Source organism: Arachis stenosperma, chromosome 10 (genome assembly GCF_014773155.1).
Source record: "Arachis stenosperma cultivar V10309 chromosome 10, arast.V10309.gnm1.PFL2, whole genome shotgun sequence".
Taxonomy (NCBI): domain Eukaryota; kingdom Viridiplantae; phylum Streptophyta; class Magnoliopsida; order Fabales; family Fabaceae; genus Arachis; species Arachis stenosperma.
This window is the reverse complement of record NC_080386.1, coordinates 76,935,841-76,956,297: the sequence shown is the minus strand read 5'-3', so window position 1 is coordinate 76,956,297 and position 20,457 is coordinate 76,935,841. Positions and strand designations below refer to the sequence as shown.

At 36.0% G+C, this 20,457-nt stretch overlaps 1 protein-coding gene across 1 annotated transcript; it reads left to right on the top strand.

Annotated features, from left to right (window-relative positions):
* The first annotated feature begins 695 nt into the window (after positions 1-695).
* LOC130955828 (uncharacterized) lies at positions 696-4,708 on the top strand. Its single transcript, XM_057882804.1, has 8 exons — positions 696-1,921; positions 2,604-2,680; positions 2,804-2,969; positions 3,445-3,533; positions 3,629-3,793; positions 3,903-3,980; positions 4,119-4,222; positions 4,441-4,708. Exons 1-8 carry the CDS (start codon positions 1,294-1,296, stop codon positions 4,544-4,546), a joined length of 1,413 nt encoding a protein of 470 aa, XP_057738787.1. The 5' UTR covers positions 696-1,293; the 3' UTR covers positions 4,547-4,708.
* The last annotated feature ends 15,749 nt before the right edge of the window (positions 4,709-20,457 follow it).

The following is a 20,457-nucleotide window of genomic DNA, read 5'->3' as shown; positions in this document are numbered from 1 at the left end:
CTGGTTAGTTGTGCGAAATTGTAATAAAGAGTTGAGATTGCAATTGAGCGTACCATATTGATAGCGCCATTGATGATCACAATTTCGTGCACCACACATCCTTTTATAGCTATTGAAATTTTGTCATAACTATCTCATTTACACTGTAAATATCATAACTCTTCACGTATCTCGTTTATAGTGTGTACAAAACAAGAATATACGTATTTCGTTTATAGTATCATATAATAAATTTTTGTAAAAATATTAAAAATTTATATATTTTGATAAATAAAATATTATTTAAAAATCCTTTGAATAAAAGGTACTTTAGTCATGTGCTAATATATAATTTAAAATAAAAATTTATATATAATTATATTTATATAAAATTAATAGTTAAAAATTATTAATTATTAACTTTGTAATTTGTATAAACACAATTGTTGATTAATTTTTTTACCGTAATTTGAAAAAAAAAACCATACTTTTCTCTCCAACATTTTGCGTTGTAAATCGGCCAGGCGGCCAGCCTCAGGAGATTTGCCGGGAAGTTCCCCTGACAACTGACAAGTGACAAGAGCTGATTTCGATGTTTGCCAAAAATTAAAAATCGATCTGTAAATTGTTATTTCTAAAATAATTTCTTTACGATTTTTTTCTTTTTCTGTAAAATATCCGGGGGCGATATTTGCTGTTCCCAGTTCATGCGCTGTTGGAAGTTGGAGGTTGGAAGTTGGAACTCGATGTTCTCCGAAAACAAAAAGCGCGTTCCCTCAACACCTTCTCCACACACACATTTTTTTTTTTTTTTCATTTCCCTCCTCACTCGCGCCAAGCTTAGTTACCTCCAAAAAACAATGAAAAGTTAAAAAAATAAAAATGAGATCGAAGGTTTGAGTTTCCTGACTTTGACTTTTCGTCTGTCTTTCTTCCCTTGGTCTTCTTCTTTCAGCTCCTGCTCCTTTCTTCACACCTTCATTCCCTAAAATCCATCCTGAATTCCTGACATGAATTATTTTTATTATTACTCTTTTTATCCTTTTATCATTCTGTAAATTCGCTTAGGCGATGTCCAAGTCTCCTGTCCTATTAATGCATTCACATGCGACGCTGGATTTTTTTTTTTTCAAATTTGATCTCTTCATCTTTCGTAATAAACCCTGCAACTTCTTCTCCAAGTCAGAATAATGATTTTCTTGTATTTGTAAAATCTCTCTTCTAAATTTTACAAGAAGAAGAAGATGAAGAAGAACCCATCAACTAGAGATTAGGTTCATAGAATTAGGGGTTTTCTTCGGGAAGGGGAACAAGATGGATTTTCCTTCTTCTTCTTCTTCATCTGTAAATAATAACGATATAGATACCAGTGATGTGACTTGGCGTAGTAGCATCAACATCCCCTTAAGATTCCGCACTCCTCTTTCTCTTGTTCTCGAATATTCTGGCATCATGTCCTCAAACCCCGATGTTTCTTCTCCTGCACCTGCACCTGTACCTGCACCTGGAGATGGACCTTCAACAACTCATTTGCGCCCTAGGTCTCAGCTTCAATCTGGTTCTGGTTCTGGTTCTGGTTCTGGTGGAGCCTGCAGTGGGACTGGTGAAGTTCAAATTCGCATAATTGGTACTGGGGACCAAGACAACAATGGTGTGATTGGTTCGGTTTCCTCTTCTTCGCAGCTGAGTCGTGTGTCTCGATCGGGCCATCATGAGTGTATTATGGTCAACGGACGGCCGTGGCCGCCGCCGAACATTACCGACCCTGAGACTTGGCACCGGCTGATTCAGGACCCGCCTGTGTACGAGACACCTGCGTCTGAGGTGTATGAGCTTCTTGGTAGTGGTAATAGGAATGTTCAGCAGGCTGTTAAGTGGCTGGAACAGCTTATCCCTTTCTCCCTCTTGCTGTTGGTGGTGTTCATTCGCCAGCATTTGCAAGGTATTATTTGGTTTTCAAGTGATTGATTGTATTGTTTATCAAGTGTTAGTATCATATTATATGATTGGATTTCGATCATATGGCTTAGCTGAACCCAAGTTTCATTGCGTGCGAATTAGAGAAATAGTATGTGCTACATGCTCTGGTATGTTTGTATGCAAGGATATGTGTTTTCAGGACTTTTTGACAGGCTTATGAATATGAACTAATAGCATGGTAGAGTGCTCAAATTTTTAATATTGGTAGCTTGTCAAATGTTATCTGTTAATTCAACGAGAAAAATGCCAGTGTTGGCTGTGTTAATTCAAACATTTTGTGGAATGATCTATGAGGATCATGTAGGGTTGGGTCATTGATTATCAGCACCTCTCCTTTGTAACAAAATTGGAACTTCCATAATTATTATAAAAGTAAAGATGAATTTGTAGAGGTAACTAAGAGATGATGCTTATGCCTTGTGTTTCTAGAATGATCCTTAGATCTTATGTAAAGTTCGCTTGGTGAATAAGGAAATGCTTCCTGCTTGATATCTTCATATCAGTGCCTTTTTTACTTCGTTTTTTTTTTTCATAGTGTAGACACATTGACAAAATGTTTCTAATATATAGCTTCTGTTTCCTCCATATTTGTACTTTTGAGTTTTTACACCTATCTTATGATATTTGTTGCTGAGAGCATGCAGGTTTCTTTCTCACAATTTATGTATCAGCTGTGCTGCTTAAATCAAATGAGGTGGTTAAGGAACAGACAGCTCTAAAGGTGCTCTGCCTAGATTTTTGCATTTCTTTTTAATTCCATTCTCAAATTTGTATCTACCTGAAAATTCCCTTCCCTCCAGTTAAATAGCTTTTGGTGAATCTCAATCCATGTTCTATTTTTCAGGGAGATCGGAAAGTCTCTGTTCTTGTTGGTATCTCAGTTGCCTTCATGCTCCACGTGATAGCCGTTTACTGGTTTCAAAATGATGATCTTTTATACCCAATTGCAATGCTTCCTCCAAAAGAAACACCGCTTTTCTGGCATGCAATATTCACCGTTTTGATCAATGGTAAGTTATTCTGCGTATTCAGTTATTACATATTTGCTGTTCTAGATGGTTGGTTTTATTTACACTAAATAAAGTAGAATTGATATTCACGCTCCTGCCAACTATGGAATTAACATCAATTATGTTTCTTTGAGAATCTTTGGGTTTCATGCAACCTAGGCAGAAAAACCTAGATGGATTCTAAATGAATTGATTGCAATATTAAATGTGTTGTTATTAAGTTTTGATACAAGATCTGCGTATCTTTCAGGGAACAATCAAACTTCTTTATGTGTTCTATTATTAATTTATTATTATTATTATTATTATTATTATTTTGTGAGCCGGAGAGAAGAAACTCAATCTACCAAAATTGGTTGCCTTTGTCTTCCATGCTTTCCTTTCATTTCATATTGTTCTAATGTTGTGGGTATCAGAAAAAATTAAGTAAAATTTGGTTCGCAGACATGGTAACAATATATGAATTTACTTTCAGATACATTGGTGCGGCAAGCAGCAATGGCTTTCAAGCTTTTGGTGCTAATTTTCTACAAATGTCGCAGAGGCCCCAGCTTCCGTCGGCAGGTTATTGGCGACTTCCTTATTTTTCCATTAAGCATTTTATTTGTCAATTATAAAATCCTTCTCCACCAATCTGAAAGTGTTGATGTTATTTCAAGGGTCAAATCTTAACTGCAGTTGAGTACGTGTTGCTGTTGTATCGTGCCTTGCTGCCAACACCAGTTTGGTATCGGTTTTTCTTGAACCATGATTATGGAAGTCTCTTTTCATCACTGACCACAGGGTTGTATCTAACATTCAAACTAACGACTTTAGTTGAGAAGGTATGTTTTCATCCTTTAAAATGTTGTTCCTAGTGCCGTGTTTTAAAGATTTATGTGTATAACACTGAAACTAAATGGCTCCATTCCTTCAACCATCTTTATTGATTAGATCCAAAACTTCTTTTCTGCCTTAAGACTATTATCGGGAAGGAAAGTCCAATATGGGGTTTATGCTACAAAGGAACAGGTACACATTCAATCCCTCCAGTTTCTGATTTAATCTTGATCTGTGACAATCACTGTTTCTTTACTCGGTGGTACTTGCATATATCTATCCCTTGGCAATCTTTTCTGAGTGATTCTAAATATAAGTATCTAATTGCAGGTAAAGTCTGCTGGTGACATGTGTGCTATATGCCAGGAGAAGATGCGAGCTCCGCTCTTGTTGCACTGTAAACACTTGTTCTGTGAGGAATGTGTGTCCGAATGGTGAGTTCAGAGTTGACTTATCGAAAGATCAATTATTATTAAGTTAAATAAACTATAGGCTTTTAGAAAATAAAGTGTGCTTCCACATGGATAATTATTCTCACCACTGATATTTCGTCAAATGTTTTCTTTATGTTGTGTAAGTATGATTTGGATGCTTTTGAATTATTCTAATTTGTTCATACATTTCATAATCATATTTATATCTTGCTTTTCAGGCTTGAGCGAGAAAGGACTTGCCCATTATGCAGAGCAAATGTAAAATCTGCTGATCTGCTCACCTATGGAGATGGTTCGACAAGTATTTTGTGTCAGTTGTTTTAAAATCCCGCTTTTTGTAGCTCTGGTAATGAATCTTGGTTTTAGCCTATATATATATGTATCTCATGTAATTTAGTTTTCTGGTTTCCATAAAATTTTCCATCACTGGCTTTAATGTAATTAAGATTGAAGAAATTATTAAATAAAGTTAAAAATGTTAATGTAGTCATGGATTGAGTACGAGATCTTTTGGTGTGATGAGATCCTAAGGTTTTTGACGCTGATGCCACGGATTATGATTGAAATATCTGAGTTGGCATTGTGATCGGAAAAGGATACTATGAATGTGGCGTTGATGGTTTGGTGTTCAGGTTGGATCTACAATTTTAAGTTTTAATAAACAAAACTAAGTAAAAATAAAATAAACATAAATAAATGTAATAAATTGAACATTACGTTTTGATATTACATTCTTTGACTCGGCGGATTTTTTATTTTAATAAATTAAATAAATGTAATAATTATTGAATTAAATAATTTTAAAAGTTATTACCGAAATTCGTCAGTCTCTCTTATCTCATTTATACTGTGAACGAAATAATTTTATACGTATCTTGTTTACAGTGTAAACGAGATAAGACACATGGACGTGATATGTGTATATCTCGTTTATAGTGTAAACGAGATACATATAAAATTATCTCGTTCATAATGTAAACGAGATATAGTGAGACAATTTTTCAGTAGCTATAAAAAGATGTGTAAACCTTGGTATTCTCCATACATTTTATATCTTCTTCTGTCCCATTTTTCTCACCAAAGAAGACAACAATGGCCAGTTATAGCGTGTACATAGTTGTGTGTGTTTACCCCAATTGTCGTATGAGAAATGGCGACAATGGGGTGATATTTGAGTGTGAGAATCTGATACTGTTGCGCACTCAGCATTGGAGTTTGTTGTCCGAGTAGAAGAGTTTGATATTGAGCAACCTTGGTGGCACAAAAACGAGAGAGGTTGGAAGGGTGGGGTATAGGTTGCTCGCGCCGTTGGGTAATAGAGTTTCCGGTTTAGACATTCGCCTTCTAAGGGACGAGCATGTGCGACTCGTGTTCGACATTCATGGGAGAATCATGGCAGAACAAGTGATGGAGCTTTCCGCTAAGGTTGGAGATGTTGGTGGTAGTGGTTTGTGTACACTCGACCTATGTACAGGACGACTGACCTCTCGCACCACCACCCATTCATGTCGCCATTCCAGTGGAGGACATAGAGGTGGGTGAGGAAAACTCCGACAAAGAGTATATTGCCGATAGTGCCGATAGTGATTCTTCTGAAGAGGGTGATGGGGAGGAGTTTGTACCGGAGATGCCTGTCGAGACAGCGGTGTGCTATGTTTTGCCTCCCCCACCTAATTTCGGCGCTATCAGATGTACCAAATCACTATCATACATTGGATTTGGACGCCATGCATGAGAGAACTCTGTTTTCCAACACGGGAAAAGAGGATTACAACCTAGACAGTGAGGTAGACTTTCGGGTCGACCAAAGATTCAAATGTCAAGATGTAGTGATGCAGGGTGTGAAGAACTACAGTATTCGCAGGTGCTGAGTACCGGGTGATCGAATTGGACCGATTAAATTACCATGTGCAATGCCGTCTAGCTGCAAATGGCTATCCATGGTGTCTCCGTGTTTTCTTTAGACAGAACTTCGGATACTGGTGAGTTCAAGTTTAATTGAGGTGTACTTACTCATTTATGGTTGCCATATATTAAGTAGTCTTGAACCATGGTTATTTTATCTTGTCAGGGAGGTCCGAAGGATTGGTGGAGCACACACTTTTTTAGCACCCACCATGTCCCAGGACCATCGACTATTGGATAGTAGTCTCATCTGCAAGGTCATCTTGCTGATACAGTCTAACCCCTCCGTCAGCATCCCTGTCTTGTAAGGTGTGGTCTGACAGAGCTATCACTTTAAACCCTCCTGCAGAAAAGTTTGGACGGCGAAGGAGAAGGCTATTGCTTAGATCTATGGGATTGGGATGAGTCATACAACAATGTGTTGAAACTACTTCAGGCACTGAAGAGTTATTTTCTGGGAACTATTTGTGAGCTACGGCTCGTACCATACTACGATGGACACCTTCTGGTCCGCGACTGTAACATGTTCGATAAAGTATTTTGGGCTTTTCCATCTTGTGTCGAGGCTTTCAAGCATTGCAAGCCGTGTATTTCCGTCGATGGCACGCATCTGTATGGCAGATACGGTTAGGTGTTGCTTATTGCGGTGGCACAAGACGGCAACAGCAATATCCTTCTTATTGCTTTTGCCATTGTGGAGTCTGAGAGTACCAAGTCATGGTCGTTCTTCCTTACTACTCTGAGATGCCATGTCACCCCACAAGAAGGTCTGCTCTCTGCTGGTTATCTCTGACAGATCGCAGGCCATCAAGGCTGCACTAAGTGCCGATGATAGTGGTTGGCATCCTCTTCGGGCGTTCTATGCTTACTGTATTAGACACATGGCCGCGAACTTCATGACTCGTTTTAAGTCAGTCGAGGGCAAGAGATACCTTATAAATGCCGCTTACAGTCCAAGCAACGCTAGGTATGAGTGGTACATGGATGCCTTGAGAGGAGTGTCTTCGAAGATGTCGGACTGGGCTGGTCATTTCAATAAAGAGATATGGCTGCAACACTACAACAGTGGTTGGCAGTTTGGTCACGTGACAAAAAATCTTTCGGAGTGCATCAATGCAATTCTCAAGGGTACATGATACTTGCCGATTTCTACCATCATGTGCATCATGTACGAACATTTGCAGAAGTTGTTCATCACAAAGGGCAGGGAGGCACAGTCACAGTTGGCTGCTGGAAACCGCTTCTTCCAGAGGCTGAGGGCAACCATTGAGAAGAACAAAGAAGGCATCTCGAATATGCGTATTAATCATTGTGATAGGCGGGCTTTCGTGTTTGTCGTGGAGGAGTAAGAGCCATTCGAGGGTTGGTCGCAAGGTTCCTTTCGTATCCGGCTATCAGCGGGTACGTGTGACTATAGACTTTTTCAGTCTCTTCACTACCCATGTCGTCATGCACTTGTCGGGTGTGCCGCCGCTAACATCGAGTGGGCCCTGTATGTTCATCCAGTTTACAGACAGGAAGCAGTCTTCAAGGTGTACGAGATGGAGTTTCCACCAATATCGGACGAGTCCCTGTGGCCGGAGTGGTATGGGACGATGCTTCGTCCTAACCCACTCATGCGCTGGAAGGCTATTGGAAGACCGTGTCTACTAGATTCCGGAATGACATGGATGAGATTGAGCGATAGGAGAAGCGGTGTTGCCTCTGCAGGCAAGTCGGGATGTAACTGAGGTGTACTGATGTAACTGAGGCTGAAGGTGAGATGGTGGATCTGATGGAGGGGTCACTGGAGGCCGTGGTGAGGTCAGCAACATACCGTAGTCGTACAACAATGGTGTCGCGTAATGGGCACCCGATCGAACCCCCGCCCCATATAACGCTCCAAAAGCAGGAGATATCTATGGCATCCCACGCTAAGGTATTTACGCGTGGGAGCATATGGATGCTGATACTGTTCGACACCCTACTCCCTGCCAGTTCAAAATGACTCGGCTAGGCGCTGCATCAAGGCTGGGTCAACGGTGTGAAGCTAAAAGGCGTCGTCGAAGAATATCTCATCAACCATCTGCTCATCCTGATGGCTGCTGGATGGCCCTAGATCATGCCAAGCGAGCGGTGATGTGTCCCAGATGGCCCGGTGCTGCAGCCCTCCTAAACCTGATGGAGGACGCGATACATGGGTTGGAGGAGCAGGAGGAGGTAGTGGAGGTGGAGGAGGTGGAGGTGGAGGTGTATCCTCCTTGTTTGATGGGAGGTCTCCATGGTCCTCATGTCGGTCGTACTCCACCTCCTCGTGGGACTCTACATCCAGCCGCGCCCGACGAGGCCTGACCCTCTCCCTCCTAACCCCCTCGCTTGGTCTGTGATTTCTAGCACCCCTGCCCCTTCGAGCAGGTCGCTGGGTATCCATCCTAACCTCCGTCGCATGCTTATGCTGATTCGGCACGCCCAGGGAAAGGTGGAGATCGTCCCGCGGCTGGCTGGTAGTGGGTTGTACGTCGGCGGGTAACTCGGCGAGCCTCGGATCCTCCAAAACCTCCTTGCCTGACAGGTGCCTAGGATGGCAAGCACCACACCACCAATCATAATACTCCTGGGCTGGCCTGGTGTCAAACGTGTGCTGAATGGAGATCCTGTGGCTAGGATCAAAACGTCTACGCCAGCCGTCGTACCAATCATGATGTCTATCAGGCTACCACACATCCTCAATCTAGCCAGTGGATGTTAGGAACCTATCAGAGAAAACAAAGAGAAGTAACTAATCTGATGGGGTTGAATGGGGCACATATGATGATTGTAATAATTTAACTCTAAAATAAAAAAACAAAGATAAATAAGACATCAACGATACCTGTCAAGGTTGACTGGAGTGCCAGGCAACAGTCCATTGAACTGCCGCTTCACCCGGTCAACCTGGTGAAACTGCACAACATTGAAGCAGGCAAGGAGAACGACTGACATCCATGTCCCCACTCTTCCTTCTTGGAGAACCAAGGAGGACACAGAGCATGCAAAGCAGGGTCATCGTACGGCCTCCATACAAACTGAGAGAACCGTGATAGAACTAACAATTAGCACAAAAAATGAATGCAATATAAAGGAATAAAATGAAAATGTGGTGGTGTCAAACGTGGTCCTAACCTCATCGAATCGTAACCTATCGATCGATACTCTCCATCGCAGGACCTTGGCCTTATGCTGATCTCGACTCTGCTGCTGCGGTCCAACCAACCTAACACCAATCAAAAGAATAAAAGCAGTTCATTATGCAGAAGGTCGTAAGAAGTTAAAAATTGATAACTAAATAAAGACATAAATAGTTGTTACCTTGCAGCCATAGGATACATGTAGATCCCTCGCTCCAGTGGAAACCACTGAGGAAATATCTGGTATATCTAGGACATCAATAGCAGAGTGCAACCAGTGATGTCTATGACGCCTCAGTGTGCCACCGAGTACAGTGACTAGTACGTCCAGGCCAGCACGGCCGAGCCCCATGACAACGCGCGGCACTGCCCAAAGTCCTCAAGAAGTGGGAGGCAACGCAGGTGGACCAAGTTGTTCGACTTGTCCGTCATCAAATAGCCTCCGATCAATAACATGATGTTGCATCTAGCGTACTGTCGGAGGGTCTCTGGATCGTCCGTCGGAGGCATCTGGCAGACACGGTCCCGCAGCCATACGAGCTTCAGCGTGAACGAGTCCTTCCTCTACGCTGCCTGCTGTGGAGCCATCGGAGGCCTGGCACCCAATAGCCGCTCCACCAACTGCAACGTCTCCATGTGGTACCACCTATCGAAGTCACAAAAACACCCTAATAGGGTCCCCTGTGCGCGTAGCCCTAGGTGGTACGCCACATCCTGCAGGGTGATAGTGACCTCACCCCACGGGAGTTGGAACGTGTGGGTCTCTGGATGCCATCACTCTACGAATGTTGTAATCAGAGAATTGTCGAATGTGAAATCCCTGAGAGGCATCGTGCCGCCGAATCCAGCCTCCCTCAGATAGGGACGATAGTGTCGGGTGGAGGAAGCGCATTCACTCGCCTGGGTAGTAGGTGAGGCATCTGAAGAAAAATATATATTTACAATTATCAATAAATAATTTTAAAACTTTTATTGGTGTTTTGAAGTTTAATGGTCCTTATAACATCACTAAATTTTTAAACAGGTTTTTATATATTTTTTATTATATTCTTACACTGTTTATTTTTGTAATTAAATCTTTTTAGTATAAAAAATATTAAAGTTAAATAAATATTTTTTATAAATTAAAGATATTTATAATTAAGAACATAATTAGATATTTAGTTATATGTTTTTTGAGAAAAATATTATTCTGTTAGTTTTAATATATTTGATATAAAAAAATATAATTATAAAATTAAAAGAAATATAATAGCTAAATTAAAAAAATATAAAAATCTAATTATAAATTTAGCGAAACTATAAGAAATAAAATAGAGTTCCAAACTAATAATTATGTAATAACAACATAACACAAGTGAAATAAAATAGAGTTCCAAATTTCTGCCAATGACTTATTCCTAACTATACAAACTATATTCTAGTTCTTGGCAATTACCCTAACCATGTCTAAATACACGCATAGATCTATATGGGATTGCATAAAATTCAACACAACAGAACTAACCGCAAAGTTAGCTGTCCTGGCATAATGCGATGTCTCGTTCAACCTGTTGATATCTCCATCGTTACCTGTTGCGCGCACCATCGTCGTATTTATCGATTATATGGTCAGAAAGGGGTAAAAGAGAGGAGAAAGTAGTTGAAAAGTTCAAACTAAAACCCAGTCAAACGCTGTCAACGAGTTATATTTATAGTCGTCGCCCAGCCTTATGTTGTTTACATTGTGAACAAGATAATCTTATACGTATCCCGTTTATAGTGTAAACGAGATATACACGTGTCACGTCTAAGTGTCTTATCTTGTTTACACTATAAAAGAGATACATGTAAATTTATTTCGTTCACAGTGCAAACGAGATAAGAGAGGCAAACGAATTTCGATAATAACTTTTAAAATTATTTTATTCAGTAATTATTACGTTTATTTAATTTATTAAAATAAAAAATCCTTAACTCGGCTCTTCTGAAATTAGGTGTATGTTGAGAAAGTATGGTGAAAAGTATTGGCTGGCTGGGTGCTGATTAGAAAACACTTAAAAATTATAGTATATGTATTCACAGTTCCACACAAATATTTATATCTTTTTGAGAATCTCAAATTTCGCATAAATAATGATCATTATGCAACATGCACTATGAGTGTTTATTTTTGGTATACATGAACTATAAGTTTTTGGTTGGGCTTGATGTTTTATCACAATTCAAAGTAAATAGGAATATATCGTGAAGCCCAATACAAGTGAGAGTTTTTTGGACAGAGCTTTATGTCACACATTTGATTTGTAAAAAACTAAAAATGGTATGCAAGTGGCAGGTTCCAGAGTTAATTTTCTACTATTTAGTATTTACTGAAAAGTGAACTCAGATGAGGCTAATAATATTTTTGGTGACTTATAAATGGAGATTGAGTGTACAAGAATCTAGAAGGGGCTCTAGTTTCCTATACTGATACACGTATGATGAATTCATAAAATGATATGTGATATCTTGAACGAAATAACATTTAACCATTCGGTCCCCTCTATTTTTTTAAAAGAAAAAAAACTTGTACAAACATTGGGTATAGAGTAGTCAACATTATATTGATGACACATGTGGAAAATAAATCTCAGAATCTTATTATACAAGATAGAAAATGAATAACGCACGATGAGAGAGGTTCAATTTTGTGGTCCATACATAGATGGTCTGGCTGCTTCTGCAGTGCTGCTTTGAATTCCCGGCCACCATGGTATCATTATACTGTAAATAATAATAATAATAATAATATAAACACCATTTTTCTATTATATACAATTCACTGATCACTACACCCTGTCCTTCAATTCTGCATCTCTCCCCCAAAGTTGATGCTTTTGCATTATGACATTTCCATCTCGTACGCCTTTTATTATGGGAGTGTTCTTTTGTGTTTTTTATTATCCTCTTCTCTCCCCACTCCCTGCTTCCATTTCATTTGCTTGCTGTTAGCTTCTTACTACGTAGTCATTTTCATTCGCCACATTTTAACTATCTGTTGCTCAGTTCACTATATAAGTATATAGTTATATTTACTGGACCACTACATACCTTGCCTTCTTTAGCTGCCTCCAATGCTTCATCCTCCAAGTAATTAAACTTGTTAACCGATGCTAAATAATCAATCATCTTAATTCACTCTTGCACTTGACATTATTTAATTTGAATAATGGAGATTGGTGAATATACTAATGATGAGCTCAAAACATCCACATCATATTAGTTCTACCTAGATTAGAGTTATTGGATCATTTATACTAATAATAATTAAAAATATAATTATTCTAATAATAATTAAAAATATAAAATAAAAAACTTTAAATTACTTTAGAATGATTGTCTATTATCTTTGGAATATTTTTGTTAGTGTTTATAAAGCTCAAATAATAATCCAACATAATCTTAGCATATCTCTGTTTGTTCTCTCACTGCTTGTCTTCCTTAGGAACTATATATTTCTTTTATGATTGTTCTCCGTACCTTAGCCTTAGGGTTACGAACTAGGTAGCATGAATATAGAAGTGCGTAGTTATAGTCCGAAATAAACTAGCTAGATATAGATATATGTAGCTATGTACGTATAGGAAAAGGTGGTTAGATCGGAATGGGAAAGGGAAAGGGAAAGGTGTTAGGGTTGAATCAGGTTAGTACTTGGATGGAGAGTGGGCTGCAATGGCTGTGGAGCATAATGCACGTGGGCTCTGACAACTTATGGATATATGATGATGGGAATATCAGACTCTAGAGACCAAAAAGCACCTTACATACACCCGTGCCATATTATATTCATATTTGGGGTTCAATACTCAATACTAAATAGTATACCTGAATAAATTGCTGTAGCTGAGTTAACATGATTTTTTTCTTGGGTAATGCTATTGTGTTGAAGGAAAAAATTTTCCTCATGTACTGAAGAGGTGTGGCACTAGAACAAAGGTGACGCGTATTTTTTATATTGAATTATAATTTTTGTGTTAAAGTAGTATATGTCAAGATCATAAATGTTAATTATATTAGATTAATTTATTTTTAAGGATGATAATTTATTTGTTGGGTTTTATTGGTTTTGTAAAGCGTTCAACTTTAAATTTTGTGTGAATATTATCTAACAGGTAAAAATTAATCCATGAAATAATAAACTAAAATAATAATAATAACAACAATAATATCCTTTTATAATAATAATAATAATAATAATAATAATAATAAGAAAGAGTTAGGATATCACCACCCAAATCTTTCTTTTTTTGCCAAAATTTATATATATATTCTCATATTTAATTTGTATAATAATAAAAAAATAAAGATATTTTTAGTTTTAAGAAAATATTCAAAATTAATTATTAGTATTATTTTTATTATATATTTTTTTATTTTTGATTTTATATTTTTTCATAAAATTAGTAGATGAAAGTCTATTGGATAATTAAAATTTGTGCTGAAAAATTTTGGTTTTATTAAATTAGATGAAACGTATTTAAAAATAATTATATTTAATAAAACCAAAATGTTGCAGAAAAAATTTTAATTGTTCAATAGATTTTCATCTAATTTTATAAAAAAATATAAACTCAAAAATAAAAAGAAACAGAGTAAAAATAACATTATTCATTAGTTTTGAATAAATTTTTTTTTAAAGCAGAGACAAATTTAAAAGAGAGCAAGCATAATTCTTTTGAACAAAGTTAACAATTTTAAATATTTAAAATTATTATGTATTATATAATTTTATTTGAAAAATAGAGTAAGTAATTATCTTAAATAAATAATTAAATTATTAAACTCAAAAGCAAGTAATAATCCTTAAATTGAGATAAATATTATTTTCAATCATTTTTTGATTAAATAAATTTCTAAAACTTTTTAAATTTAAACTTTTTTTTCTCTTTTTAAATATTTTTTTCTCCTAATTTTGACACTTATTATCATATAAAAATATTTTAATATTTATAATAACTAAAATTTTTTTACATATTATAGTACATGCATGAAAGTAAACTATTTTAAATTTTATTTATTTTTCTCATGATATTAAAATTATAACATATTAAGTAACTTCATTAAAACAATTATATTTTATTTAAAAATATGTTTTAAATGCATATAACAAAGTTATTAGAATAATTTATTTATATTATTTTATAACATATTTATTTATGATATAAAACATAAAAATATAACTTATTGTTACAATAATATTCAACAAAATAAACTAATAAAAAATAGATAATTTTTTATATTTTATTGAATCCAAAATAAAAAAATTATAAGAATTAAGATAATTTTTTTATATAACAAACACTTATTAATATCTTTTAATTAAAAAATATTAATTATGATTATATATATCTTACTAAATATATAATATTATATTTAATTATATAATATTTTAATTTTTAACTTATTTTTTATTAAATTTTTAGATTCGTTTCTGCTTTAAAAGTAAAAAATATATTTATTATTATATAAGTTAAATATGAGAATATATATAACAAAAATATAGTTTTAAATAAAAATTAAATTATTATTATTATTATTAATTTGAAAGGATATTATTGGTGTTATTATTGTTGTTTTAATTTATTATTTTATGGAGTAATTCCTATGATTTTACCCGTTGGATAATATTCACAAAAAAATCCAAAGTTGCCAAAACTTTTCAAAACCAATAAACCCCAGTAAATAAATTATCATCATTAAAAGTAAATTAAACTAATATAATAAATATTCATGATGTTAATATATTATATCCATTTTACTTTTTAACACAAAATTTGTTTAAAGTATGAAAATAACACTGACATGTGTCACCGCTTTTCTAATGCCACGCCCCTTCAGCACATGAAGAAAAATTTTTCCTTCAGTATGGTAGAATTTTCCATTTTTCTAGTCTAAGTTTAGCAGAGTTATTTAAAAGCAAAAGTAAAAAATCAAGCCAAGAATGTTGTGAGCATTGAATCATCATGTCTTGGCTTTATTCTCGATCTTCCTTTAATCCGACGGTAACGTTTTGCAATTTGATCATTTGTAAAGCATTATCCTTAGATTTATCTGCCAATAAATCAATGATACTATTATTTTAAATTTGAATTGCGAATCTTTTTCTTTCCGTTATTTTTAAATTACTCTCCCCTTCTCTCTCTCTACAAATCACTTCCGGCCACTCTTCCACCAGTGTTGGCCACCACCAACAGCATCTGAAGACTGTGTGGACTCCTTACGTCGCGTTGGTCGCTTTATCGTCATTGTTTTCATCGCTCCCGCTACTACTACCACCGCTGCTCCCTGTGTTGTCGGAGCTACCTCCTTCCTCCCTTCAAGTATGTTGTCCTCCTCCTTCTTCCTATTAATTTTTTTCAATTTATTAAAAAAAGCCTAATGCAGCCCTGCCGGTTGGTCACCTTCACCGACACTCGCCGTCTTTGCTGCTACCACGCCAAAAAAATCCTCTACGCCGGCACTGTCTCCAGGTAACTCACTAATTAATTTTGGATAGTTAAACCCTAAATCCTAATTTATCTAATTTTAATTTATTATGTATTAAAAAATTTGCAATTAGAATATTTGTACTAGAGATTTAATTGTTTTTTAGATTTGGTTCATATATTAGTTTAGATTTAGAGTTTTTATTTCTGTTTTGATTTAGAATTTTTTAATTCTGTTTTGATGATTATGTGTTTAAAATTTTATTTATGATTTTGATTTTGAATTTTGTTTTGATAATTCTATATTTATTATTCTGATTTTTAATTCTATTTTTATGATTTTGTTTCAAATTCTGTGATAATTATGTAGTTTGACATCAATTCAGTTGAAAAAATTGGCGACACTGAAGCTAAGGAGCAATATGACCTGGTGTTGCTTATCCGAATGAATCTATAAGTGTAAGATCATCAACTGCACTGTTCTAATTTTTGTTCTAGTGTTGTTTGAGTTAATTATTTTCTGAGTTAATTAGTTGATTGTTGTTAATTATATTGTCTGAGTTAATCTTAACTTGTTTATTTTCTGAGTTAAGTATTGGCTTATTGTTTATTGTTATTAATTTTCTAAGTTTATTATTATCTGAGTTAATTATTTTTTGAGTTAATTAGTTGATTGTTGTTAATTGTCTGAGTTAATCTTAATTTGTTTATTTCTTGAGTTAATTATTAACTTATTATTATTATTATTATTATTATTATTATTATTATTATTATTATTATTATTATTCTAAGTTTATTTGTAACATCCTACCACACAGAGCTTTATGCTTAAGTCGTAAAATAGAGGTGATGTGGTATTACGACCTCTAAAATAAAATGTATATATATAATAACAGAAGAATTATAATATGTTAGGAGTCTTGAAGAATAGAGGAAATAAAAATCACGAAATAAAAGTGCAACGCTCGAGAAACGAGTTAACTTGCGTGCTAAGAAAGCTACAACTGTCAAGTGTAAAGTAACCCAAAACAGGAACAGAGAGTCAAAGATACAAAATAACGAACTCCTAACTCAGCCTGTGAAGTCAAGACTGGCCGGAGAATGTACACACACATATATATATATATATATATATATATATATAATACATATCCAAAACCTAAAAGTACGTAAACAAAATCTTGCCTCTCCATACACTCTAGGAGGATCAAAAAGAATAAGTTATGTGGAGAGAAAGCTAAGTATATATATATATATATATATATATATATATATATATATATATATATATATATATATATATATATATATATATATATATATATATATATATCATAGCATAACAAAATAACCCAGTAACCACTCCGCTTCAAGAGTCCAGACGCCTAACGAGATGCCTCTCGACCTGTATCTGAAAAACAACAACATAGTATAGAATGAGAACTGGAGGTTCTCAGTATGGTAAAAGTGCCACACACATAATATATAAGGCCCTGGAAATGTAGAGGCAATCCTAGAACGTCAACACTCAGATTATAGAGCTTAAAGTATTAAACAGAAGCCATAAAAGGTGGTTTTCTAAGAGTACCTAAACCTAACTTAGTTTAATCTTACATCTAAATCTCATACTGCCATTCCTCCATAGCTCCCACTCCATTATGCATTTCACAGACATTTAAACAGATAAAGGCAAGCATAAGAAGGTTACAAATACTGCAGGTAACAAATATACATTTAACATGGCAAGTACATTTAGGCACACCCAATTAAAGTACAAGCAAGGAATTCAAGTAATATGCATATGATGCATGCCTGTCCTATGGCTGATGAGGCTCATCTTTTGGTTATCCAGCCAACCCGACAAGTCTGAAAATACTTAGACTGTCCCCCGACGTGCATCCCCAAGAGTCTATGCATAACTTTTTATCAAATAATCAATATTGCTCATCAATGGGGGTTACATTCCCGGGAATTTATAGTGCCCGGTCACACTTACGTCGTAGGGTCAACAGAGTATCGAGCTTTGAATCTGGTACACGTGGTGGCAAGTCACGGTACTTTATCTAGGGAATCTCGTATCTCAGATCATTCAAATTCATAAGCCATATAAATAATTTAATTATAATTCATCAACATCCACATCATTCTCAATTACATCTCATTCATCATCATACATAAATCATATTCAATCCTTATCCTTCATTATCACACCTCCCATTCCGTCCATCAATAGTTCCAATTCAAAACATAATTCATTCTTTTCTAAATGAATCGAACTTAAAACATACTCATTTTTTTAATAACTCAAAATCAAACCATATAACCTTTGAATCTAAATCTTTTTAAATAATCATATAAATAAAATCTCTAATTTTTATAAAATTTCGACAGCATCTCCTCTGATGCATGGGAATTTGTTTGTCAACAAATCTCCCTCGGCAAGTATACCAAATTATCGTCAAGTAAAAACTCACAATAAAGTGAGGTCGAATCCCACAGGGATTGATTGGTCAAGCAATTTTAATTGGAAGAATACTCTAGTTGAGCTAAGCAGAAAGTGGATGGTGAATTGAAGAGAATTAAATGGCGGGAAAGTAAATGACAGAAAATAAAGTGCAGAATCTTAAATGGGGAATTAGCTAGGGTGATTAGCATGAAAGTAAATAACAGAAAATAAAGAGAATGGGTAAGATCAGAAATGGAGAAATCATTGGGTTCAGGAGGTATTGCATTCTCCGGATCAAGTTCATTCTCATCTCTTTTTCAATCAATGCATTCATTGATCTCCTTGGCAATCTTAAGTGATTGAATCCCAATTCCTTGGCAATCCAATCTCTCTAAACTTGAACAATTGTCCAATTTCTTGATTTAATTGCTCATGAGAAGAGATGAGGTATGGTCACTGATTATACCACATGTATTTCCAAATCAAAGTGTTGGTAAGGTTAAATGTCACAATACCCATCCAAACCCCAATTTGGTCCAACATGAGAAAGCATTTCTAGCATGATCTCCTCATCCCTTTTCCAAGACTCAGAGGAGATCCAATTATGGAGAGTTTCTTTCCTAAGATAACAATCCAATTAGATGAAGTTCGAAAGCTTTCTAGTAAGATCAAGAGAAAAGAAAGAAGAAGAATAATGAAAACTATGATTGATCCATCAAATTACAACAGAGCTCCCTAACCCAATGAAGGGGGTTTAGTTGTTCATAGCTCGGGAAAATGGAAATAAAGAAGAGGAAAGATACATTCTAACTCTAGAAGTTGCAGAAAAGTAAAAATATACAGAGTGTAGTTTTCTCCAATGTGCCAATCCCTTTTCTAGTTCAAAACTACTCCTATATATACTACTCTTCTTGGTCTTCTAGTCAATTCTGCAAGTCTTGGATATGGGCCTTTGATCTTAAGTTGAAGCAGTTGGGAATCGTCAGTGGGCTCAGCTTTAGTTGCAGAGAGAAAGTAATGTAAGCATGGACTTTGGCTTGGGACGTTAGTGCGTTAACGCTGAGTGACATTATGGGTTCGAGAATGTTAGTGGCAATCACTTTTCTCACTAACGTTCCCCTCATATGGCCCACGTTAACTCCAATGTTAGTGGCACTAACGTGGCCACTAACGTTGCCTTACAAACCTTCACAAGCGTTATTAGGACTCACCTTTCCCAATAACGTTGCATTGTGCCCCTAGCCCCCCACGTTAGAGCTCACGTTAACTAAGTTAACGTGGCTCTTAACGTGGTTATGTCTCATCTTCGCAAGTGTTATTGGGACTTACCTTTCCCAATAACGTTGTCTTGTGCCCCTAGTCTTCACGTTAGAGCTCACGTTAACTAAGTTAACGTGGCTCTTAACGTGATTATGAATGCCATCCCAACGTTAGTGACAAAGGTGAGTGTCACTAACGTTGACTCATCAATTTCACTCCACGTTAACTTTCACGTTAGTGGTCTCAACGTGACCACTAACGTGGGCAATGCAAGCTTGGTCCAACGTTAGTGACAAAGGTGAGTGTCACTAACGTTGGCATTGTTCCTTTCTTCCACATTAGAGTCCACGTTAACTTAGTTAACGTGGCTCTTAACGTGGTTCATTACCACATCTTGGAGCGTTAGTGGTGATCACAATTACCACTAACGTTGGAGTCTTTTTTTGTCTCCACGTTAACTACCACGTTAATGTAGTTAACGTGGCAATTAACGTGGCTCATGATGGCTTCGAGGGCGTTACTGGTGTTCACTTTTCTCATTAACGCTGTAGGCTTATCCCCATTCCACGTTAGTACCTACGTTAACTAGGTTAACGTGGATGCTAATGTGGCTCTTCCTTGCTTCCTTTGTCCTGAAATTACACAAATAAAGTGCATCAAAGCTCTAATCCAATTCATGAAATCATGCATCATCCATATTAACATTCAATCTTTGCATAATTCTCATGAAAATAATGTAAAATTCACAATATTTGTCTAAATCAAGATGTAAGTGTTCTTTTACCTAAAACTTGCCTATTTCCTAAGAAAATGCATGAAACTACACTAAAACAGAAAAGAAAAGGTCAGTGAAACTGGCCTAGATGCCCTGGCATCACAATGCCAAACTTAAAGCTTGCTTGTTCCTACGCAAGTACTGAAACATGAATGATGAATGAAAAGGCAAGAGGAATGAATCATTATTGTGGAAGTTAAATCCTTAGTTTTATGGAGTTTCATGCATAGCAACTTAGGTTCATTCCTTTACCAGGT

Excerpts from the sequence above, each read along its gene's own strand:
- LOC130955828 (XM_057882804.1), top strand. The coding sequence starts at position 1,294 with ATGGATTTTCCTTCTTCTTCTTCTTCATCTGTAAATAATAACGATATA. Across the intron at positions 1,922-2,603 it reads CATTCGCCAGCATTTGCAAG|GTTTCTTTCTCACAATTTAT; the intron begins GTATTATTTGGT and ends GAGAGCATGCAG. Across the intron at positions 3,794-3,902 it reads TAACGACTTTAGTTGAGAAG|ATCCAAAACTTCTTTTCTGC; the intron begins GTATGTTTTCAT and ends TTTATTGATTAG.